Genomic DNA, 21,825 nt, shown 5'->3' with positions numbered 1-21,825 from the left:
AAGGACCAAGTTCTCGGTCTCAGTGATTTACCCAAAACTCAATAGTACAATATTTAGTATCATAATACTGACTTATTTACATTGACTTTAATATTTTTTATTTTATATTCCTATTTTCCTTGGTTCCTTCTTTTTTATTGTTATTATGAAATAGAATAGTAATATTATTATCATATAATAATAATGATAATGATAATAATACTACTAATAATAATAATAGTCATAAAAACTGAATTTATTGTGCAAACATAAAGTAAAATAAATAAGACAATGCCATGGGAGCCTTCTCTCATGGCGTCTGCAAAATGAATCTGCTGCTGTGGATGTGGAGGAGACCCAAATATTCACCGAGGAATCGGTTAGAACCGGGGGCGTGGTGATTTGCAGATGGAAGGTTACATGGATGGATTGCACTGGGGCATTTACCTCCTTTGTTGATATTTTATTACAACTTAAAGCAGAAATTTAGATTGAGTTTGCTACGCATTATGAACATATTTAAAGATTTCTTTGACACGGGTGTTTTTTTTTTTTTTTACCCCTCTCCAGCTCTGCATATAAGCAAATACCATCGATCTAAAGACTAATAGCACTTGAGTTTTCAACAGTGGTAAACTAAATAATTGACATGAGGTAATTTACAGGGTTCTCCCAACAAACTGTACTTATTTTAATGATTTAAAATAATCAAAAATCTCCATGTGAACTGACATTAATAAATTATTTATTATTATTATACATTATTGAACTCCCTGTGTCCTGGGTACCTACAGATTAAAACTCTCAACCAGTTCCTTACTGAGTCACTAAATGTTAAGTTAAATCAGTAAAATCTACAGAGATGTACAATTACAGGAGCGTGAAGGTAAAAAACACTAAAAATAAAATAGCTTCATTGAGCTCAAGGACACCGAGATGTCGTTTGTTTTGAATAATCTGTGAAAGGACTTAACACATGAAATATGATATAAACTGATGTTTCTTTTCCATTCAAATGTGATTTTGGGGTAAATACAAATAGCACCAAGGGCAACACTGGCTGTGCACGTCCCAGCTTCCTGCAGTTCTTTCTACGTGAGGTCATTCACTTTGCTTGGCTTCCTTCCTTCCATCTGGGGAGGGAAGCCTGAACATCCATCTGTTAAATGACTAACGTGGCCCTTTTTTGTTTTTTGCCACAGCAAAAAAATACCAATAGAGGGAGCTGTTCTTATGCAGTTCTTTTTTTTTTTTTAAGAGGTTTGGACATGGATCAAGAAACCCCCTTTGTATTTATAACAAGATGAGAAAATATCGGTGATTTTGGAGTGAGTTTGGATGTCATTGAAGGATTTGTTCGGCGTTCCTCAACCCGGGTTTTAAAATGCAGTGCAATCGGGCAAACGCTTCTGCCTTAAAAAAACTAACCCTCTCTTCTGAAAATGCGGAAGCCGACAATAAAGAGTCTTAATTTGTTATAGCGGGAATTTAATGGTTACAAGCCCTCCCTTCTATCAGTTTTAGATGGTTTTATTCAAGGGAAGAGACTAGAAACAAGACGTTGTGTCGCTTCCTACTGGCAAACATCTGCAGCCGACGTGACGCTCTGAACGCACCGCAACTGCAAAAAGCCGATTTAAATTGGGCTGCGTCGAGACACTGAAAAGCGGCAGCTTTGTGTATAATATTACTTCGACATGGAGGTTTACAAAGGTAAAGTGGGTTGGATTAAAGAGAACAGACCACTTGGACACAAAAACAAAATCCCGGGGCCGTTTTTCTTGATTTAGGTCTTTAATGACAAAATTGTATATCAATTCCAATCAACGGGGGAAAAAACTATTAAAAGCAAACGTATCATGACAATAAGTCCTGTTCCAAATCCCTTCTCCTCCACGCTCTCTTTTCACATTAGGACCCGCTCTCAACACAGCGTCCCCCGTTTGGGGTGTTTTTGAGAGAAACTCATCATCATGGATCCAAACTCCACTCTATGACTCCTGCGACCTCCATCACTCACAATCCGTCTCAGAGTTCTCGACCGAAAACACTTCTCAAAGTCGTCTGGGTGTGGCTGGATATTATTATTATTTTATTATTATTACTATTATTAGTGAGTTAATACAGTGATGGATTAGAATTAAAATATGCGGGTGGAGATCAATTTGTCCGTTCTGATCAGTGATGATTCAGTCAGTGTCAATACCTGGAAGGTTTTGGAAAATGAACCAGGAAATACTTGCCAAATGAGCTAATGCCTTAATGTCTCTCATTCCTCTCCTCCCGCCTGCTGAATTATCCTCTAGTGTTTAAATAACCTTCTATTGCAATATATCAACGTTAAATTGAAAAGTATTTGAATAAAGATACTGCAACCCCAACCTTAGATTGCACTGAACGTTCTGTTATCCTTTAAATCCCCCCTGCTCTAGCTGTTCACACTGTAAATAACCTCACATTTAAATAAGTACATGTTGTGCTAATACACTAACGCCACCCCAAATTCCAACAAATTTGCGGATAAACCCTTTCATTTTTTACGCCACGAGTAAACAACCTCAAAACGCCGAATAGCTTAAATTGCAAAGAAATGAAGGTTAAGGTTTTCCAATAAGTCAAACTTAAATTGCGATTTACCCTCCACACGCTGAGTAAATAACCTGCAACGTATTTCCAACCTCACTGCGCAAACAGCTAAAGGGGTTGGAGGGAAAATTAAAAGCACAGCTTCGTTGAAATTGAATGAAATAAATTTAGTTGAAGGTATTGCAACGACTCAACGTTACATTGCAATGCATTTAAGATTACAGCATTAATTATCCCTCAACTGAAGGAATTTGCCAATTTCCCCTCAAAATGGAGCCTCCCTGCGCTCTAGCGCCCTCTGGCTGTTTAAACTCTAAGTAACCTTCAATTCCAATCGTTTCATTCCCTGGTATTTCAATAGCTCCAACCCAAATTCAGATTAATTTGCCACGTTAACCCCTTTTTATTATTATTTTTTTTTAAAGGGAATAACCTCAAATTGTAATACATTAACTTGAAATAAAATATTGCAAACTAAATGGATTCCTTTAATTTTAACCCCTCTAGCTGTTTACATGGTGATAGGTAGGTGAAGGTGAATACCCTTAAATTGTGACACCTTGAAGTTAAATTGCAATACATTTAGGGATAAGGTATCGCAATAAATTCACCGTTTTTTACCCATGACACCATTTTTGGATTCATAATTACCATTTGTATTTTCTCAGTTCATCCTTCCATCTCTGCACATAGAACACCGGCTCAAAAAGGAAGATGGGAGAGATTTGAGCTTTGTTTACTCAACACCGGAGAACCTTACACAGCACTACTCTAAAAACCGGAAACCACAGCAAAGCATCAGCGTCGGCACGATCACCGCCCAGACAAAACGCAGCAAAACACATATTTAATCATTCCGGGGGTAAACAGGGACGTCAACACAGAGGCCACGCCAAGTCATGCTGGAGCTACGTCACCTTGACTCCACATGCTGCTCCACCCGCGTTCCAGAATATCAAACTTCATGCCCGAACAGCTGATATTGGGGGGGGGGATACAATTGAAATAAAATAAAAATATGCTACGCTGAGGAGTTGATGGAGGACCGTTAAGGAGACTTCCCGTTTGTCCGAACACGAGACTCGTGCCCCAATTTGGTTCCTCTCGTCTGCTCGTTTTCCTCCAAAAAAAATTTTTTTTTTTTTTTTTTTTTTGAAAAAGTATGTTTTTACGTTTCGGAGGCTGATGACAGTGGTTCTATCGTTACCGCTCCCTTTCCTTCTCCCGTAAAAAGCCAAATTGATCTATAAATCAACCAAATATACCGTATATATTTATTGCAACTTCACGATTTTGGGAACCCTAGAATGAAGAACGATGGCTCAAAAATGACGTTTTCTGCTTATATTTATAAAGGATTCCTCAATTTCCTTCAGAGACGGCTGAATCAATCATTTTTCAAGGTGTTTTTGATGAGGTGAACTCACCCCATCTCAGTTAGTTGAATTAAATATCAATTCATCGAACAATACGAACAAACACAGAAAAAAAAACAATGAAAGCGAAAAAAGAAAACTAAATAGAAGCAGCCGGGTCATCTTTTGACGCGACATGCCTTCAGGGGGTTTAAACACAGTTCGGGAAATTGTTTAAATTTTTGCTTTCATACATTTTTGCCTTTTAAGTGGATAATTGCAATTTTGCTGCTGGTAAAATTCACCATTTAAGAGGTTTTCAAACATTTAAAGCAAAAAAAAACCCCCAAAAAACTATTTTGATGTCTTAGAACCAGAAACAACACTGGGAAACATGAGTCCACTGTTGATACTGTAGATGTCGTGTTCAACATCTACAGTTGGGAGAGAAAAAAAAATTATATATTTCTAGTAATTAATGGAGGAAAAACTAAATATTTGGGTTTTGTTTTTTTTTGTTGTTGTTTTTTAGAGACCTGGGTCCTTTTTTTGGTTGAAAAGGGAGCGAGAAGCAGCAGCAGCAGCAGCAGCAGCAGCAGCAGCAGCAGCAGCAGCAGCAGCAGCAGCAGCAGCAGCAGCAGCAGCAGCAGCAGCAGCCGCTCTGTGATATGTTGCAGACAAACCGAGAAATGTCGACATCGACACAAACAGAAAACACAAACTCAAACCTGGACTTTGCCACGAAACCAAAAAAATTAAATAAATACTGTTAAGATACAATAACACGAACGAATACTACACTGAGGGAAAAAAAAAAAAAAAAAAAAGACTTGGGTTGTCCAGTTTAAGTCACTTTTGGGGACCTTGTGTTGAAAACCTATATTAAAAATGAATACTCTTTATAAGAACATAATAAAGCAACAGCTCACAAATTTATCACTTTTGGCAGAAAAAAAAACCCAAATACTGTTTAGATTTATACTAAAAGGGTTTGAAAATTACTAGATCTACACGAGTCCAGTTTAAGTCACTTTTGGGGACGTTTTGTGTTTTTGAAAACGTAGGGTTAATACTCTTTCATAAGGACATAATAAAGTAACGTCTCCAACTCAGCTTACTTTTGGCAGAAAAAACATTTTGTGATGATGGAGCCGTAAAATGTTTAAAAGTGAAATCGACGTCCGTCTCACAAATTTGTCTCTTTTTGGCAATTCTTTTTTAAATAAAAAAAAACCCCAAAATGCTTCCCGTGCAGAGCACGGGTATAACCACTCTGTAAACCAGCTAATGTTGCAAAATAAATAAGAGAAGATTTTAAGATAACCTCCAGTGATTTTTTTTAATAATAATCATATTATTAATAATAAACAAAATAAACAAAAAATGCTACTTCCATATGTAGTTTGCTCATATAACCAACGACTGGAACCCTCCTTTCTAGAATGGCTCCTCTCCCTTGTTAGAAGCCAAAGTGAGTAGTAGTAGTACTAGTGGTGGTAGTAGTAGTAGTATTAGAATTTGGTTTGGTCTAATACTTCGTCCCTGTCCTCAAAAAAAATAAAATAAAATAAAATAAATCCATCGATCGATTGCTAAAAATAAAATAAACCAAATCACTGGTGGAGGGAAAGGGAAAATACGACCCAACTTCATTCCTTAAAAAGCGAATTATAAAATGAGAGAGAGAGGGAGAGAGAGAGAGAGAGAGAGAGGGGATATCTACAGAGTCGGAGAAAGACTGGTTAAGAAAAGAAAAGGGTGAAGAAGAGATAGAGAAGGGGAGAGAGGGAGGGCACGTTGGGTGGAGATGGCCATTCTTCTTTCACAACAAAAACCTCTCCACCTGACGTCACGGCCGCTTTTCGTAGGCACTTCCTGTGGCTTGGGGGGGGGTTCTAGAAATAGCTGGCGGGGGGCGTGGTCAACTTCTTCCCGATGTAGACACTGAGGAAGAGGAGGGAGAACACACTTGGGTTAGTGAGATGAGGCGGACGCCCGAGCACCGCGCCCACATGTGCTTGTTGTGTGAACGTTCCGTTTCAAGGCGGAGCTGCTCCACCCTTTGCCGGTTCGGTAGAACAGCCACCACCGCTCCACCACATTTTGGAAGGTGGCCGCGGGGATCTGCTCCCATTCAGACGCGAGAGCGTCGCCGTTGTCGGGCGATGGGGGCGCGGCTTGCCGCCTGCGCTCCAACTCACCCCCGCGGGGTGGGGTGGGGTTGGGGTGTGGTCTCCGTGCAGGCCAGTCCAGTTCTTCCAGAGTCAGTAAAGCATTTCTTTATGGACCTGGCTTTGTGTCCTGCTGAGACAGGAAAGGACCCTCCCCAAACTGTTGCAACAAAGTTGGCAGCGCACAGTTCTCTATGATGTCGTCGTGTACTGCAGTGTTAAGATTCCCCTTCACTGGAGTTAAAGGGCGGAGCCCAAACCATGAGAAACAGCCCAGGACCATTATACCTCCACCACCCACCTTTACAGTTGGCACTCTGCGCGCAGGCAGGCAGCGTTGTCGTGGCATCGCCCAAACCGCTCCATCAGACGGCAGATGGCGAAGACGGAGAACACCTTTCTATCGCTCCAGAGCCTAAAGACGCCACGCTTTACACCACTCCAGCCGACGCTTTACACCACTCCAGCCGACGCTTGGCATCTCGCGCACGGCGTTCTCAGGCGTCGCAGAGCCCGCGACGAGCGGCCCCCGTGCCGACGCTGCCTTCGGAGCCCGTTGGGAAATCTGCCGCTGAGTGAGGACGGCCGTTCTGGGACGCTTCCCCCTTCGGGATAACAGAACCTCGGGTGGAGCGGGGTGGAAACTCGACAAACGCGTCGAAAGCCACCCGAGCCCTTTAGCGCGACCCCGCTCTACCGCAGACGTCCGAGGGCACGCAGCCGTTAAGACGCGGGTGCGGCCGAAACGGCACTAAGCCCTTCACCGGGTGGGGAGTCCGCCGGCGTGCGTCTGGGTGGTCAAAGTGCCAACAGCACAGGGCAGCTCGTGTGGCGCTGTGTTCACGGGGATCGGTGTCGCATTTCCAGGCGAGCGCCGGCCCGAGCGGGGCCACACACGGCGTTTCCTGAATGCAGGACGACAGCCGCGCGGCATTTAAACCGTCGTCGACGCGCGGGGGACGGCGTTCACAAATCATGAGACAGAGGTTGACGACTAATCGCCACGGTGTCATGAAATAAAAACTTTAAACCTATCTTCCTCGTTCGTTTTACGCCACCGCCGCAGCGCGGTGAGATAGGACTCGATGCAATTGGCCAAGGTCAAGGCCGCGAGCGGAAATGGGCGACGGGACGCCGGGGTCCCGGGAGCGGTGAGGTGCCGTTGTTGTCTTACCCCAGTCCCAGGGCGAGGACGTGCGACAGCATCAGCGACGGGATGAAGACTTTAAGGAACTCGGCGGAGAAAAGGCCTCCCTTCTTCATGGCCCCGGTTTTCCTCATGCTGAGCGTTACCGAGCGCCGGGGGTGACGGAAGTGGAACTCCCTGCAGGGGCAGAAACGCGTTTTTGGAATTTGGGCTTTTTAATTTTGCGGGGGGGGGGGGGGTTATTCTGAGTCCTACTTGAATAAACAAATTAAAGTCCTACTCCCCCGAAAGACGCTGTTAAAGTTTTACTTCTCCCCCCCCCCCTCTATCTCTCGAGGGGAAGGGGCGAGTGCGCTCCTCAAGATGTTCTGTAGCCTAATGCTCCACTTAAAAACAGCTCCAAAAGCGCGGGGGAGGTGGTGCTCCCAAAAAAAACAAAACAAAAAAAAAACCTACACCCCTAACTAATCTCCGTATAACCTCCTTTTCTTTTTGTTTGTTCCGTTACGGCCACAGCACATTTCACTACACCCCACTTTAACGCAAAGGCTTGGTCAGAGCTTGTGAATGCTGATGTTGGGCGTCATCTAAAATGACGGCCAGTGACAAAGTATGTTTTTGTATTTTTATTGTCAAAGGTGATTTCCACAGCTCTGAGTTCGTCGAGACCTTTGCACATTGGCCATGACACCGGCCCACGGCACTGACACTGGGTAAACAAACAAGTGTGTATGTGGCATCACTGGACCTAGTACCTACGTTATGTGTGCTACTACTGGCGATCATACTTTTACATACTACTTTTTTTTTTTTTAATGCACCTGTTTACTTGGTCACCCAAAAAAATATTGCTGCCTTTAAACCAACGTAGATCTTATTTTCATGATTTTATTTTCCCTCCTCATACAGATGTTAGAAGTACCGCTTCGGTAACTCTTCTTTTCCGATGCTGGAAGGCCGGGCTGGGCGACAAAAAGCGAACCCCCCCCCCCTCCAAAGTATGCCTTTAAATGGAGTCCTGTCCTAACACATCCCCTCGTAGGACGGCGAAGCAGCGGCTCACTTTGGGGGAATGTTTTCCGGTCGACTGGACCAGTCGGCGACCCAGTCTGCGTCTTTCATCAGGATGTCCATGTCCCGCTCCTTATCGCGAACGTCCTCTTCTGACTGGGAGGGAAACACACAGAAACGCACGCAGGGTGTGAGGACCCCGCAAACATAGACTTAGAGATTGTAGACGTAGACGTAGACTTTTGTTTTTTTGAAGCCTACACGTGACAAAAAACGCAGAAATCATCAGAAAAGTGGGACCCAAATATAAGAGTTCAGGATACGATAGGAGTGTCCTTATTGTCAGGGATACATCAAACTCAAACATATTTCCTTCACAGAGAGACAGACAACGAGAAATAAAGAGATAGACGATAGAGAAAGAGATGACAGATAGCATATAAAAGACAAAAAAGATAAATATTAAGAAAGAAATGCACAGTACATTCACATAACATGTTTCCTAATAATACTAATACTAATAATAGCAACTGAAAATATTCAACAATAACAAATCAATCCATTTTCATAACAATTTGCAGTATTATATGCTATCTTGTTTTGGGCTGTGGAGCATTTTGATTTGAGAGCTCGGCTTTAACTGGGTCAAAGTCCTAATCATTTCAACTTGGTCGGGTGTCGTAACCGCCACGCGTAGCGCCGCCGCCGCCCAGGAACGGAACGGGGTCTCGAACTCCATTTCCCTAATTTCACAGGAGCTTGGGCCGCTGCCTCCGCCCGCAGCCATGCATTGAGCTAACAGAGTCGTCACTATCGCTGTACTGCATGACACTGGCACTGACCTCGTCTGAATCTTTGCAATTTGGACAAAAAGCAATAAAGTCTTATCGCAGCTTGATCGCTCTATTGCTCCACCTTTCCAGGTTGCCTAGGAAACCTGCCGCAATGTTCCCAATTTTTTTTTTTTTGCTTGTCTTTTGTTAGGCTATTTTTTTGTCCTTGCCGTATTTTCATTCAACTTTGTCATACATTGTTCAGCAATAAAACAAATATGTCAAACTTTTTAATCAACATGGTAAAATTCATATTTTGTTTCTGTTTTGCCATTATATTTGCGCATTTGGTCCCTGTAGACTTTGGAAAAGGCACACATCTATGTAAAACAATTATATGATTTAATTAATTTTAATTCTGAATGTATAATATAGGACTTGAGTCCTACATATTCAGTCATCCATCTTAGCTCCACCCCACATAATGTGCCCTCAATCCTCAATGTGAGGCCCCACTGGTCTACACAAACCTCCTCTGTCGTGCTGCAGGGCTGGATGGAGCGTTTTGAGCAGCTCTGAAGTGGCCGACTCACTAGCCCTGCTGCTCCACTGACCTCCACCTCACTAGGATCTTCGCTCTCTGCTACTCTCACACACTCTGACTTTGTTTCATCTGAGCCCAAGTCTGCCAACTAAAAAAAACAAAAAACAAACAAACTGAAAGAAAACACCTAACTCTGCGAATGGACAGACAGACAGACAGACAAACAGACAAACAGACAGACAGACACAGTGTAGGTCCCCCTGGAACCATGACGTTAGCAGCAGATCCTTTAAGTCCTGTAACACCCCTTTCCCACTGCACCAAAAACCCGCTAACATCCGGCATTTGTCATCAGTGGGAAAGGGGAAAAACCCTGTTTCAGTCCAATTTTGGTCCCTTTACTGGCGCACCACGACGCGCTTTGAAGTTCCATACGTTTGCGCATAAAGATGGGATTTTTTAATTTATTTTATATCCCATTTATGATCCTAAATCAAAATCAAAAGTTATTGACTTTTTTGCCCCACATGGGGGACAATGAAATGTTTAGAGTGTGGGGATCACACCATAGGGAGCACAGCAGAGAACCCAGAAAAAAATGGGTAAACGTGCTAATTTTGGTGTGAAAAAGTGGTGCGAGCTGGGGCTCCCATGGATTGGGTTTGTTGTTCGAGGCACATCCCAAAGATGCTCCATCGGATCGGACCCTAACCCCACCCATCCACATGATGTAGAAGAAAACGTGATTCATCAGACCAGGCCACCTTCTTCCATTGCTATATGGTCCAGGTCTGACGCTCACGTGCCCATGGTAGGTGCTTTCAGGGGTGGACAGGGGTCAGCATGGACACTCTGACAGGTCCCATATGCAGCAAGCTGTGATGCACTGTCTGTTCTTAAACCTTTCTATCACGGCAGCTTTCACTTTTTCAGCAATTTGTGCTGCAGTAGCTCTTCCGTGGGATCAGACCAGACGGGTTGGATTTCACTCCCCACGGGCATCAATGAGCCCATAGGCGCCCATTGACCCTGTCGCCGGTTCACCGGTTGTCCTTCTTTGGACCACTTTTGGTAGGTACTAACCACTGCATACCGGGAACACCCTACAAGACCTGTCGTTCTGGAGATGCTCTGACCCAGTTGTCTAGCCATCACAATTTGGTCCTTGTCAAAGTGGCTCAGATCCTTACGCTTGCCCATTTTTGCTGCTTCCAACACATCAACTTCAAGAACTGACTGTTCACTTGCTGCCTTATATATCCCACCCCTTGACTGACATTGAAACGAGATGACGGACAGATAGGAAGAAAGCCTAGACTGTAGTTGTCGGGTCTGTCTCATGTGCAAGAACAGAAAAAAAAAAGCAATTTTGTGAAACATGACCACGCAGAATTGTCCGAATACACAAGGAGGCAGAATATGTATAAAGATAAGATTAGAGAACTCTTCTGCCCTCACTGCGCCTATGGGTGGGTAGCTATGCAAATAAGTTGTTGATAAGTTGTCGTAGCCCTTACAATGTGTGTTTTTAAGCAAATAAACTTCAGATTCTGCAACAACGACGCGGACGGCAGGTGACGCCACAACGCTGCCTTCCCCAAACGCAGCGTTGATCCGCGGATGTGTCACGGCCAATTGGGAGGGACGGAACTTAAGTCCGGACGACGCCTTAACAGCCGGTAGGCAGCACCGACCCCTTATTTGTAAGGCGCGGAATCTTGTGTCTCAACAGAACAGTAACACTTTATATGAATCCCGGGAGGGAAATCTTTGCACACTCGTTGGGCTGCTTGATCGGGTTATGTGGCGACAGGTGGTTTCTCGGACTGAAGGAGACATCGAAACCACTCGGCGTTTCAAGGGCAGGAGGAGACTTCGGATTACGAGTAAAAAAACCTCCAGAAGGTCATCCACCAGATGAGACCCCGTTAAACCCCCTGGAGTGAAATGCTGGTTGTTACAGCAGCAAAACAACAGTCAAGTAGAGAAAAACCACCTGCTACGCCAACTTCAATCACGTTTAAAAGGGAAATAAAAACTGCTGCACGAATGCAAATGAGACGCGCCCGCCCTCCGCCTGCCCACACAACCACAGGGGCGGTGTTTCGACGTCGCCGCGGCAACGAGAGCTCCCTACCTGGCTGTCTCGCCGGCTGCTCACGTCCACGTCGAAGACGATCTGTCCGTCATCCTGAGGACTGTGAGGCCGCGGAGGACTGCGGGCGGGGGACAAAAACAAAAACTGTTACAAGTCAACAAGATATGCCCAAACCCATCAGCCCGCGAACACCTTGCAAACAGGTCAAGGGTCATGGGGCGGGGTCAAGATGAGTTTCGACACCAGTGCATTTTACACGACTCACCATTTTCCTGATGTCTCTGAAAATCACCTGTCTCTAGTCAGGTTTTGGACATTTTGAACGATATGCTGTGAAAGCTACCTTCAAATTATCTGCTCACAACTACACACACTTTAACTATATCATTTTAATAATCATTTTAGATATTTAAAATTAAATATGGTGTTTCTGCCTTTTCACCTGGGAAAAAAAAAACCCAAAAAGAAACACAGGGTTCATTTGGGAATTGCATAATTAAATTCAAATTCAATCGTTTTTTGAAGCACTTCTTTTCATTTTCAAGGACTTCACGCAAAACAAATGTAATACATTTTCAGTGTAATCTTTAAAATAAAATGTAATCGTAGTTTCATTGTCTATTATTTATATAAGCATATACAGTATATTATGTGTATAATCTATGTATCTATTATTAACCTCATTGTCATCTACTATTACCAAGCGTCTACTGCCCACGACGCTGGATTATATTTACATTTCCCTGGAATAATCTGTTGTTATAGCAACACTGGGATTCAGAGAATATCACAGGTTTTCAATGATCAATGGAATTTCCAAGGACGAAATTCAAGCACCTCGAGGACCTGGGAAACAGCTAAATTCAGTGACTGACAAAAAGATGTCTCTCACCATACAGCGTTTGAATCTCGCCCTGAAAGAATTTAATTAAAAAGACTAGAAAATAGAAACCATATCAAAGACCTTAAAAATGCGAGCTATGTTCAGCAGGAACATGGTCAGGTGTGATATGGAACTTGCTGTTCTTTTCAAAATGCTGTCATTTATGGGTGACGACTGGGAAGTTCCGCCGTGCAGTTTGTCCACACAGTGCAGTGTCTTGTGTCCTTGACAGCTGAGCGGCCTGAACTGATAAGCTTTATTGTGGCAACCATTGCAGAAGACTCCACGGCGTGGGTGTTTACCACTCATCTGATTCTGAGCCATCTGTGCAAGACGTCACCAAGGGTCCAAGTGGAGGTTGAATCTAAAATACATTCTGTTGTTTATTTGTTGAGACGAGTCCCTCTGTCTAGTTCTGTCTAGAGTCCCCCCGTCTGTTCTCTACCTACCCATCTATATATCCCCATCTATATACAAACACACACATATCTATATCTACCTGCCTACCCATCTATATATCTCCATATATACACACACACACACATATATATATATATATATATACACACATATATATATATATACACACACATATATATATATATACACACATATATATATATATATATATACACACACATATATATATATATATATATACACACATATATATACACACACACACATATATATATATATATATATACACACATATATACACACACACACACACACACACACACACACACACACACACACACACACACACACACACACACACACACACACACACACACACACACACACACACACACACACACACACACACACACACACACACACATATGCCTACCCATCTATATCCACACACACACACCTGCCTACCCATCTTTCTACCTACCTGCCTGCCTCTCCATCTATATATCCATCCACCTTCCTATACATCTACCTACCTACCCATCCATCCATCTATATATCTATCTACCTACCCATCTATCTATCTATCTATCCACGCATTTATATATCTATCTATCTACCGAACTACCTACCTACCTACCCATTTATATATCTATCTACCTACCCACCCATTTATATATCTATCTATCTACCTACCTATTTATATATCTATCTATCTATCTATCTATCTATCTACCTACCTATCTACCTATTTATATATCTATCTATCTATCTATCTATCTATCTATCTACCTACCTACCTACCTACCCACCCATTTATATATCTATCTACCTACCTACCTATCTACCTATTTATATATCTATCTATCTACCTACCTATCTACCTATTTATATATCTACCTACCTACCTACCTACCTACCCACCCATTTATATATCTATCTATCTACCTACCTATCTACCTATTTATATATCTATCTATCTACCTACCTATCTACCTATTTATATATCTATCTATCTATCTATCTATCTATCTACCTACCTACCTACCTACCTACCTACCTACCTACCTACCTACCCATTTATATATCTATCTACCTACCTACCCACCCATTTATATATCTATCTATCTACCTACCTACCTACCTACCTACCTATCTACCTATTTATATATCTATCTACCTACCTATCTACCTATTTATATATCTACCTACCTACCTACCTACCCACCCACCCATTTAAATATCTATCTATCTACCTACCTACCTAACTACCTACCTGCCTACCTACCTATCCATTTATATATCTACCTACCTACCCACCCACCCACCCATTTATATATCTATCTATCTACCTACCTATCCATTTATATATCTACCTACCTACCCACCCACCCACCCATTTATATATCTATCTATCTACCTACCTATTTATATATCTACCTACCTACCCACCCACCCATTTATATATCTATCTATCTATCTCCTACCTACCTACCTACCTACCTACCCATTTATATATCTACCTACCCACCCACCTACCTACCTATTTATATATCTACCTACCTACCCACCCACCCATTTATATATCTATCTATCTCCTACCTACCTACCCACCCACCCATTTATATATCTATCTATCTATCTATCTACTTACTTACCTACCTGTCTATTACATATACACGTACAAACAAATATATACATAAGCATATAACAGCTTGACTACCATTAAAGCCATGGCAGTAAATGGAAAGGCGTAGGCTGGAGCTAGTTTTTGGGTTTTTAAAGCGCCACATGGATCCTCTGTCCTCATTCTGCCGCTGGGCCTCTCAATCCTCCGGCCTAAAGCTTCTGTCAGTCCCACCGCCTCAGTTAAAGGTTTAAGGGCGCTTGTGCATTCTTTGCCGCTGCCCCGAGGCGGTGGAAGAATCTGCCCCTTTGTCTTCCCCTGATACAGACACCATTAAAACCCTGTCTTCAGGCCAGTCTCTTTCCCGCCGTTGCCTAATGTTTGTCATGCGTCTCGTTTGACTTCTGGGTACTGTTCCACCCATCTCTTATCGTGCATTGTGCTTGGTCTATTTATGTTATTTTATAATTTACTGTACAGCACTTTGTTTGACATTTATGTGTTGATTTTTTACATTCTTCATAAAGAAATGTACTTAACTTGATTTGAGTGACTTTAAAAATCACGTATGGGGCAAAATCTGGGTTCAGAAAGCGAATTTCCACTTTGAGTCAACAAGTTTTATCGGTGCATGGCTTGAGCAAAAACATGGTGGGAGCTTTACTTTCTGGACCTGGAGCCATCCACCTCTCTTTAAAAGTGAGAATTGATGTTCAGGATGAAAATAAAAATGTTTACAAAGGCTCATAAACAATGAAAAGGTCTTTCATCTTGAAATAAGTGCCCTTTCAATCTTTTCAAAGTGTAAAGATAACTTAGTCCGACAATGTATGTACAGTACGTCTTCTCACACATTTTCTTGTCACTGCAAATTGCCATTTGCACAACAACAGAAAGACCACATCAGATCTCCAAACACCACCTGTCGCAGGACGAATTGCTGCGGCTCGACTCGTGCTGAGCATCCAGGAGGATCTTCTCCATGTCTCCGTTGTGGATGGAGGATGAGGAGGGCACGTGCTCCAGACCTCCCACCATGGCCTCCTCTTCCTCCACCTGAGGAAGGGGCAGCAGCCCGGGGGCCGGCGCCCCCGTAGAAGGTGATGGCGTCACGTTGGACGCCCCTCGGTTCATTTCCAGCTCCACCCAGGACCCTGCGGGCGTGATGGACACTAACTCAGCATGGCTGCATTCATATATTATAAATCACCCAATAGATGGATATCCCTCAAAATAGATATTTACCCATTTTTCTGAATCTATATCCATGTCTATATAATCCGTTCTGGCGTCCCTACAAGGGGCTACCAACACGAACGACGGCGGATTTCAAAATTCTGATAAAAACAAAGCCTTGAACGGATTAACGCCCTCGTACCCAGCTGATCTCATCATACACACACCCTGTGGTGCACTCTGCAATCTCTAGTTGTCAGATAGTTAGTCGTCCCCTCAAATCAGCAGAATGTGAGAGATAGGGACAGATTGTGCGCCCCACCGTGCACCCGTCACCGCCTTTGGTACAAATCTCCTGCTTTCGTCCAAAAAGCTTGCTGAGTTGACATTTTCAAGTCAAGACTGAGAAGCCATCAACATTTTCCACTGCACACCATTGGTCAAAATGCTAACAACAACAACAACAACAAAAACAGTGGATATGTACCTAAAGTCATTGTTTTAAATACTCTACTTTTATGTGCAATTATTATTACAAAAGAAAAAAAAAATCCATATAGTGTCGTCAGCATATATCACTTCTAAATTGAATACGTTTGCTGGCAGAGCTGCACACATTATTATTGTTGTTATAATCATAGCCAAATTGCTCTGCGCTACACCCCCCACAATTTTGGAGCCACATACACATGAAATATATCAAAACGGCCGCCTCGGTCCAAAAAGGGTGTGCTATAACCTTGCGGAAGGTTTTGGCCAACAGCTTGCAAAGTATTCCACTTTTTTCCTCCCCAAAATCCCGCCCCAAGAGGTTTCCTATGGGAAATAACAATGTGGCCACTTTGACACACTCCCGACAGCACCTGCAGCATTGCAAGAGCACACACACATATTGTACATCAACACATTGGCAATTGTGTCCCCTCACCTACAACTCAACAAATCCAGCGGACAGTCGTTAAGTTATTGAGCGATTGCAAATTTTGCCCAAGAGGTTTTCTTGGGAGTGCGACAAAGGAATGCAGGCTTTGTGACGTCACAACTCTCAGATAGAGCGCGGCGGAGGAATCCAGTCTTTGTGATATCACAACTGTCACACAGAGCGCAGATTCCGCATCGTATTCCTCCAATTCCGATCCAGTGGGTTTTTTTTGGGATCGATCGAGGCCTGACGCCGATGAACGACATTGCGTTGCAGCGTGTCATTTAGCAGACGCTTTTGTCCAAAGCGACTTACAATAAGTAATACATCAAAATACTTCATTTCAAGAAAAGTTGTGCCCGAACAACAGAAATTCAACCATGAAATGTTTGTTTTACTGACTTTCTAAAAATGTTGAACCCAACAGATCGGCAGCAGAACTGACCTAACACACACGTACGGCCTGAGCTTTGGGATATTTTGGCAACAGAAGTTAAACTTGTGATACTAACGAAGACATTAGAATGAAACTGACCAGCGCTATATCTATTTATAGCGCTGGTCATCTGGTATATCTGTAAACTTGTGATACTAACGAAGACATTAGAATGAAACTGACCAGCGCTATATCTATTTATAGCGCTGGTCATCTGGTATATCTGTATCTTGCTGTCTTCTATACTGTGAGGTGTGTTAAGACTCAACTTTGATCATTTAGTTACCTGTCAGACTTATACAAATGGTAAACACTGGTTAAAGTCCTTGACAAGGCTAAAAGTTAACTTTCAGGCAAATGTACATTATTTCAGTAACATTTGGCATCGCGTGGAATCGATAGCGGCAGTGGATTTAACACTGTGATAATGCAATTGCACTGTCACCGGGTAAGGTTCAGAAAAATAATGCCGACTTTTGAATTTGGAAAAGCCTCGATAACAAAGATTAATATTTATACTCTGTGAGGGAATGGCATCAAGTGGACACAAGCTGATGTTATTAATGGGGGTGAGGTGTTTCTAACCCGCTCGGTCTACCAGGCAAGCGGGGAAAATACCTTACTGTTGGAACCCTGTGGTCCAGAGGTCGACGCCCCATTCAATTGGGACGGAGGAAAAGAGGAAACAGCGCAACGTGACGCCATGCTTTTGTGAAAAGCCTCTGATGATAAGGACATTTTGTCAACCCCCACCCCCCACCGTACACAAGAGTCAGCCAGAGGTTTGTTTAAACAGGAAGGCAAATGAGAAAGTAAAGGGGGAAAAAGACTTATCATCGGTAAGACAGGTTAGTGCAAGCAGGGTCCAGTTCTTGATAAAAGCGCAAACTCAAAACGTGCCTTGCACAATACCTTAATGTGCAAGAGCACCGACTACACCGCTTTCCCCGAGCTGATAAACCCTGTTTGTCTTGTCTGCCTTTACTGCCGGCGTGTAGTTACAGCGCTGTAAAAATGTCCTTCTGTGTGTGTGTGTGTGTGTGTGTGTGTGTGTGTGTGTGTGTGTGTGTGTGTGTGTGTGTGTGCCTGCGTGCGCGTTCTGCCACTCGTAGCTCTCGGCTGTGATACATGACGCCAGACGTGACCGTGTTTGTACATGAGTTCAGGCACGGAACGGCAAGACGGAGCAACAACACATCAGAGCCATGTCACCAATGTCGTGGATGGGGCGGGGAAGGGTGGGGGCGCGGGGTTCTAGTTGGAGAGAGGGCACGTGTTTGGGAGGTGAAGGGGCAGGAAGACATTACGAGCGCTAAACGTCTGCGTTGATTTTACAAGCCTTGAGCCCTCAACCCTGGCTAAGACAAAGGCTCTCTCAGCAAGTCATATGACACCCATAGCGGTAAGAAAATATTCGGGTCATGTGACGTGGCCCGGCAACCGTTCAGTGGGCTCGTCTGGCATAAGGCCAGTGAAGCCCCCGCAGGGTCCACTATCCCCGCCCTCGAGCCTCGACTCAGCAACCACTCTCATCCAGTCGGATTACGCGGCGGCCCGCGAGCCAAGCCGCTGTTGACAGCCCATTGTCTCTGGGTCCGTGAGCTAAAACCACGTTGCCATGGCGCCGCCTCGTCCGAACGTTCTGGCCGCGGGCGCGGAGATCAGCTGTTGGACGGGTTTAGAGTCGAAGGCCGAGGGAGCCGGGCGGGTGGTGTTGTGGACCTTTCGGCCTGGTCTGCAGGGGGAGCGGAGGCGAGGGCGAGGGGCAGCCACGCAGCGGACCCACGAGGTCCTAAATATTTAGAACCTAAAAGACTAAATATTTAGGGTACTGTTGGTGAGGCTCAAAAACAGAATTCTGTCACTTGGAATGATGGCAACGAGACGTATATTTCTGTACGTGTCTCAAAAGTAATTCTGATCCTGGTTCTGGTACTACTTTGTCTACAGATGGCCACTATACTAAGGGCTTGAGGCCTGTTGATAAACATTTTTTTACAGATAATATAAAGAGATGAGGCAAATCAAAAGTAGTAGTAGTAGTAGTAGAAGTAGTAGTGGGAGTAGTAGTGTCTTAGTATACTGTGAGAACCAGCACAACAATGATAGCAGTAGATGGTAGTGAAATACTAATAAAATGATAAAAATGATAATCCAATATTACAATATTTTTGACCAAGTACCTCGATATCGATACTTTGATGATATTTTGAGCATGTCTATCGGATAAACAATGATTAGTAATGTGGATATTATGGCCAAGCAGGTAGAGGCGTTGATGAGAACAGTCTATGCAGTTCAGGAATCTGCATTGCTTTACAGTAATACAGCCCTAAAGACAACGTTTAACAATATGGCCATAATACGATGAGAAAAATCCCAGACGACATCCAGCTTCATTATCAAATATCGTCGTTACATCTAGGTATTGAACAGCCCAAGGGAAAACAATCCAGCAAAACAAAACGTTCTCTATTCAGAGCCAAATCAAGGAATGCAAGTTTCAACCTGGTCACACACACACACACACACACACACACACACACACACACACACACACACACACACACACACACACACACACACACACACACACACACACACACACACACACACACACACGTCAATTGTGTGGATTTCAATATTTTTGATCGCGCTTTGCAAACACAATATAAAGGACGTTTTAAACGTTTTAAACGACGTTTTAAACTCCAGCCCAGCAAACTGCTCACGACACCGCTGCCATTTTCCCCTCCCGACATGTTTTTCTGACGCGAGGCTCCCGACGCCGGTCGCCCCGACGGCCGTCGGACACCACGACGCAATCGCTGTGAAGCCGGCTTCACAACGGCCGGAGCAAGAGGGTCCAGCCGAGCGGGGAAAAACCTCCACGTCAATGGGAAAGAAAGAAAGAAATAAGCAAACAAACAATTTAAAGAAGGGGAACGAAATCCCCGCGCTCGTTGTGGAAACAACGTCACGTCCCCCGGTTTTGTCAGGTCGAAAAGTCCCTTTAACACCGGGGACGGAAATAGCGCGAAGACTCACCGTCCCCCCTCGTCGCCCCTCCACCGGCGATGTGGAAAGGCCTCACTGCCGGAGCCGTGCCTGGCTCAGTGTGGAAGCATGAGCACAGACAGTGCATCTTGTCCCTTAACGCCTGTGGAGGACGAGGTAGAACAATCTAGTTTTGTATTGTTATTTAATAGTCGGTGTATTTGGGCCGTCCTCCAAACGCGGCGACCATCGTCCATAGCAACCGTCAAACTTCACCTTCCCTGTAGTGAGGAATACAAGCAATGTTTAGCGTGCGTAGTAGAAAGATCCAGTTCTGTATCGTTGTTTTAATAGGCTGGAAACACACGCTGAGGTAGTTTATCTCCACGCGACACAATCAAGTTGTAAACCCAAATGTAAAGCTGTCGTAAGGAATCTGCTCCTGTACAGTTATTCACGGGGTTAGAAACGTTGGGATGGCTCCACACAGACTTCACACCAGATAAACAACACCGTGAACCCCAAGTTCAGGTTCGATTTCCCAGAGATGCACATCATAATAAACGTGTAACAAAATAAAAACGTCCACGTATAACAACACGGGTTGCCAGGGGGCAGCAGGAGTGGCATTTCTGCTTGACAACGGTAGGAGGGCGGCGCAACCAGCGCGAACAACGCGGAGCGCCGCCGTGGTCACCTGCGTACCAGCCTGCGCGCGTTTCGACATTTTCACGCACACGTTTTCACCACAGATTCACACGTTTCGTCGTTGCTTCCTTTCCTTCCTGCTCGCCAGGTTTTTCGACTCGGCCTCTTGTTGACAAGGGGCAAGGCCCTCCCGCCGCGCCACCCACGCCGCACGCCGATTGGCCCCGGCCCCCCGCCCGTCGAACCGCCAGCGCCGCTTTCTCAGACGCCGCTGGCCGAGCCGGCTCGTCAGTCACCGCGCGGCACGTCGCGGCCCCTCCTCCTCCTCCTCCTCCTCCTCCTCCTCCACCCACAGCCGTCAGGGATTTCTGTTTCTTTTTTCCCCCCCTTTTTTTGGACCGAAACCGGGTCAAAAAAAACCAAACATTAAATTGTAAATAAAAAACCGACGAAACGACACAACCACACCCGCGGCACAGCGCGCTGCCGCGGGGGAGCCGGGCCCGCTTCCCTCCCTTTTTGTCGTTACCGTTCAGTCCAGCGACGTCCCCGCGGTCGGAGTCTGTGGAAGACATGGAAGCCCCCTCCCCCCGGTCGCTCCTCCTCCCTCCCCCGGTGGACGTGCCTTCAGCCTGCGGGGCGGCGGCGGCGGCGGCGGCGGCGGCGGTCCGGTCTCCGGGAGTTCTGCCGGTCCTGCTTCGGTCCGCCGGTGCGGGAGCGCCGGGAGCGGGTGCGGGCACTCAGTGGGAGCGGTGGGAGGCTGAGGCTGCTGCCGCTGCCGCTGCCGCTGCCGCCGGATCGACTGGAGTGTTGGGCTCGTTCCCGGACGATCCGGTTCTTTTGAACGATGGGAACCGAGTCTCGCTGCGGGATGGTTTTTTTGGGGGTGGGAGTTGTGGGATTTCTTTGGCCACGTAATGCTGACAGATATGCCGCGCAATTTTTTGAGGTTGCCGTCTCCAAATACTGTAAAATACTGTGTGTATATATATATGTATATATATATATATATATATCAAAATTAATAATACATATCAACAAAATGAAAATAAACT

General features: G+C 44.6%; 1 protein-coding gene across 2 annotated transcripts; it reads right to left on the bottom strand.

Moving 5' to 3' along the window:
* Positions 1-1,754: 1,754 nt before the first annotated feature.
* Positions 1,755-21,558, bottom strand: bnip3lb (BCL2 interacting protein 3 like b). 2 transcript variants are annotated; one of them, XM_080017934.1, is made up of 6 exons: positions 21,300-21,558; positions 15,514-15,745; positions 11,704-11,782; positions 8,302-8,405; positions 7,266-7,415; positions 1,755-5,864 (listed from the first exon to the last, which is right to left on the bottom strand). In XM_080017934.1, exons 1-6 carry the CDS (start codon positions 21,343-21,345, stop codon positions 5,816-5,818), a joined length of 660 nt encoding a protein of 219 aa, XP_079874060.1. In that variant the 5' UTR covers positions 21,346-21,558; the 3' UTR covers positions 1,755-5,815. The 2 variants fall into 2 exon arrangements, with proteins under 2 accessions (XP_079874060.1, XP_079874061.1); XM_080017935.1 differs by lacking the exon at positions 21,300-21,558 and adding an exon at positions 18,038-18,166.
* Between the last annotated feature and the right edge of the window lie 267 nt (positions 21,559-21,825).

Source organism: Zeus faber (genome assembly GCF_960531495.2).
Source record: "Zeus faber genome assembly, chromosome: 17".
NCBI classification, from domain to species: domain Eukaryota; kingdom Metazoa; phylum Chordata; class Actinopteri; order Zeiformes; family Zeidae; genus Zeus; species Zeus faber.
The sequence above is the reverse complement of the archived record's forward strand: the minus strand, read 5'-3'. Positions and strand labels throughout refer to the sequence as shown.

Bases quoted from the DNA above. Each gene is read 5' to 3' on its own strand.
- bnip3lb (XM_080017934.1), bottom strand. From the start codon at position 21,345: ATGTCTTCCACAGACTCCGACCGCGGGGACGTCGCTGGACTGAACG. The intron at 15,746-21,299 runs GTAACGACAAAA...TCACGCCCGCAG, and splicing joins GGACGTCGCTGGACTGAACG to GGTCCTGGGTGGAGCTGGAA. The intron at 8,406-11,703 runs GTAGGGAGCTCT...TTTCCCTCCCAG, and splicing joins GCAGCCGGCGAGACAGCCAG to TCAGAAGAGGACGTTCGCGA.